This window comes from Carlito syrichta, unplaced genomic scaffold (assembly GCF_000164805.1).
Source record: "Carlito syrichta isolate Samal-C Ts95f unplaced genomic scaffold, Tarsius_syrichta-2.0.1 Scaffold309764, whole genome shotgun sequence".
Taxonomy (NCBI): Eukaryota; Metazoa; Chordata; class Mammalia; order Primates; family Tarsiidae; genus Carlito; species Carlito syrichta.
In genome coordinates, this window is record NW_007253860.1 from 74,262 (window position 1) to 76,987 (window position 2,726).

At 44.6% G+C, this 2,726-nt stretch overlaps 1 gene segment (V, D, J or C); it reads left to right on the forward strand.

The window, feature by feature from the left end:
- The first annotated feature begins 1,596 nt into the window (after positions 1-1,596).
- On the forward strand, positions 1,597-2,441 carry LOC110596516. The segment is given in 2 exon segments: positions 1,597-1,685; positions 2,012-2,441. Coding segments are annotated over 2 exon segments (519 nt in total).
- The last annotated feature ends 285 nt before the right edge of the window (positions 2,442-2,726 follow it).

Consider the following 2,726-nt stretch of genomic DNA (forward strand, 5'->3'; position numbering starts at 1 on the left):
CATGCAAATGCCTTGCAAAAGATACACTAATATTTATGCAATATAATGGTGATATTTGTTATGATAAAATTCTCATTATAGTACAAACATAATTTGATGGGTCAATTCTTTTTTTTTCTTTTTGAGTTGGAGTCTCACTCTGTCGCCCAGACTGGAGTGCAGTGGCAGCTCCCAGTCACTGCAGCCTCGACCTGCTGGGCTCTGGTGATCCTTCCACCTCAGCCTTCCAAGTAGCTGGAACTACAGGCGCGCGCTACCATGCCCGGCTAATTTTTTATTTATTTATTTATTTATTGTAGCGATGGGGTCTTGCTAAGTTGCCCAGGCAGGTCTCAAACCCACGGGCTTAGGCAATCCACTCACCTCAGCCTCCCAAGTCACGGAATTACAGGCTGAGCCACAGAGCCCGGCTTGGTGGGTCAATTCTTAATCTCACTTTTTTTAGCTACTCGTGCCAGATAAATAGAAATAAATATTGAAAAAAAGCAAGAGGCTGTTACGAAAATGAGAGTATAATGATTTGTAAAAAAAAAAACTCTTCATCTCTTTGCAATTGCTATAAACTTCCAAAATTGATCCATTAAAATGTGTCCCAGCATGTTCAAAGCAGAAATAATTCCTTAAACCTCCTAGAACCCACTTCCATTACTGTGACCTCCATTACAGTAAAATAACTGTAAATAATCATTCTCATAACCTCTACAATGATTTATACAAAGACACACAGGATACATAACTAAACATTTTCAGAATTAAGTCCATCAACATATGAGGGAAGTTGTCATGAGATAGTCATGAGGTAAATACCTCATTTCGAAGATGAAGAGTTTTCATCATAATTATGAAGAAACATTGAGCATCCAGTTGAGGCATTAGGTGTTATGGACCCATGGCAGTCTCAGCCTGAAGATCTAGTGATGAAAAACTATGAGTTGTCTTGGTGTGATTACTTTGAGCGTTTTGCGTAGAAACAAGGAACTGACTATGATGTCATTTACTACCCAAACATACTCTCCTTTCCTTATAAGAAAGTTAGTCATTTCAATGCTCTACTTCTGTCTGTATCTTCTATAAAGTTGGAAGTTGAACTGGAATGTCTTAAGGCCTCTTTAAATAATGTGCTCATTTAAATGATCTACATCTGACTGTGTCTTCTATAAAACCGGAAGTTGAATTGGGAAGCCCCAAAAGCCTCTTTAAGCAGTGTACGGTTTTGTTTGTTTGTTTGTTTTCTGAGTCAGAGTCTCACTCCGTCACCCAGGCTGGCATACAGTGGCATGCTCACGGATACCACAGCCTCGACCTACTGGGCTCAGGTGATCCTTCTAATACAGTCATCCAAGTAGCTGGAACCACAGGTTTATTGTAGAGATGAGGTATCGTCATGTTGATTAGGCTAGTTTCAAACCAGAGTTAGGCAAGGCACTTGTCTTCACCTCCCAAAGTGCTGGGATTACAGGTGTGAGCCAGGGTGCCTGGCCTATATGGTTCTTTTTATCTTGTAAATCAGGATCACTGGCAAAGATCACCACCAGGGGACAGATTAGAGCATCTTCAGACTATGTTATCAGTCATCCATCCTCCCTGTTGGGATAAATGGAGAGTGCAGTCACACTTCTCTTCAGAGAAGGTGGCAGGAAGCCAACACTGAAGATGCTGTTGCTCCTGCTGCTTCTGGGGCCCAGTATGAGCCTTATTTTACCCGAGAGCTTGGGCATATGTGTGTGTGTGTGTGCGCACGCGGGCAAAATGAAGTGGTGGCCAGGCATTGTGGGTTGTTTAAGCTGGTTAGAGTGAGGGAGCAGTCACGCTCCCTGGAAGTCTAAAGGGTAAGGTGAGAGCCACCAGTCAGGGGAGACAACCACCCTTGGGAGACAACAGGATGGTTGCACAAAACAAATAGGATTATCCAGAAGCTGGGAGAAAAAAGAAGGAGCGAGGCTGAGGTGTGTGGCTGATGTCCTGCCTGACTCAGGACTTGCAGCCCCTTTCATCTCTCTGACCTCTGTCTCAGCAGGCTTCGGGCTCTCGTCTCTCAACATCCAAGCAGGGTCATCTGTAAGAGTGGATCCTCTGTGGAGATCGAGTGCCGTTCTGTGAACTTCCAGGCCACAACTATGGTTTGGTATCGTCAGTTTCCGAAACAGAGCTTCATGCTGATGGCGACTTCTAATGAAGGCTCTGGCGTCACATACGAACAAGGTTTTACCAAGGCCAAGTTTCCCATCAACCACCCAAACCTAACCTTTTCAAGTCTGACGGTGACAAGTGCACACCCTGAAGACAGCAGCTTCTACATTTGTGGGGCTAGGGACACAGCGCTGGGAGGAGACCAGAGACCTCAGCAAGAACCTTTGTGGCACCCAGCCTCTCCCACCCTATCAGATGCACAGAGCCCTCTGGAAGGAAGGGTGGGGAGTGAAAAACCACAACTTTCCTGATTGAGACATCTGGGCATGTGTGTGTGTAGAGGGAGGGAGGGAGAAAAAGAGAGGATCTGAGTGTGGAGTGTGGAGGAGGTGTTGTATTTGAGACCCACAAAATAGGAATAGAGTTGGGCCTATAAGGAGGCCAAATCACATGGAAAATTCCCTGAAAATGTTAAAACCTAGATTTCTGCCCTGACTCTGCCACATGTTGGTCATATGTTCATGGATAAATCTGCATGTAATCCTGTAGGTGGATATGAAGGCACTTCTATAAGTCAATTGGCAGTTGATCATAGA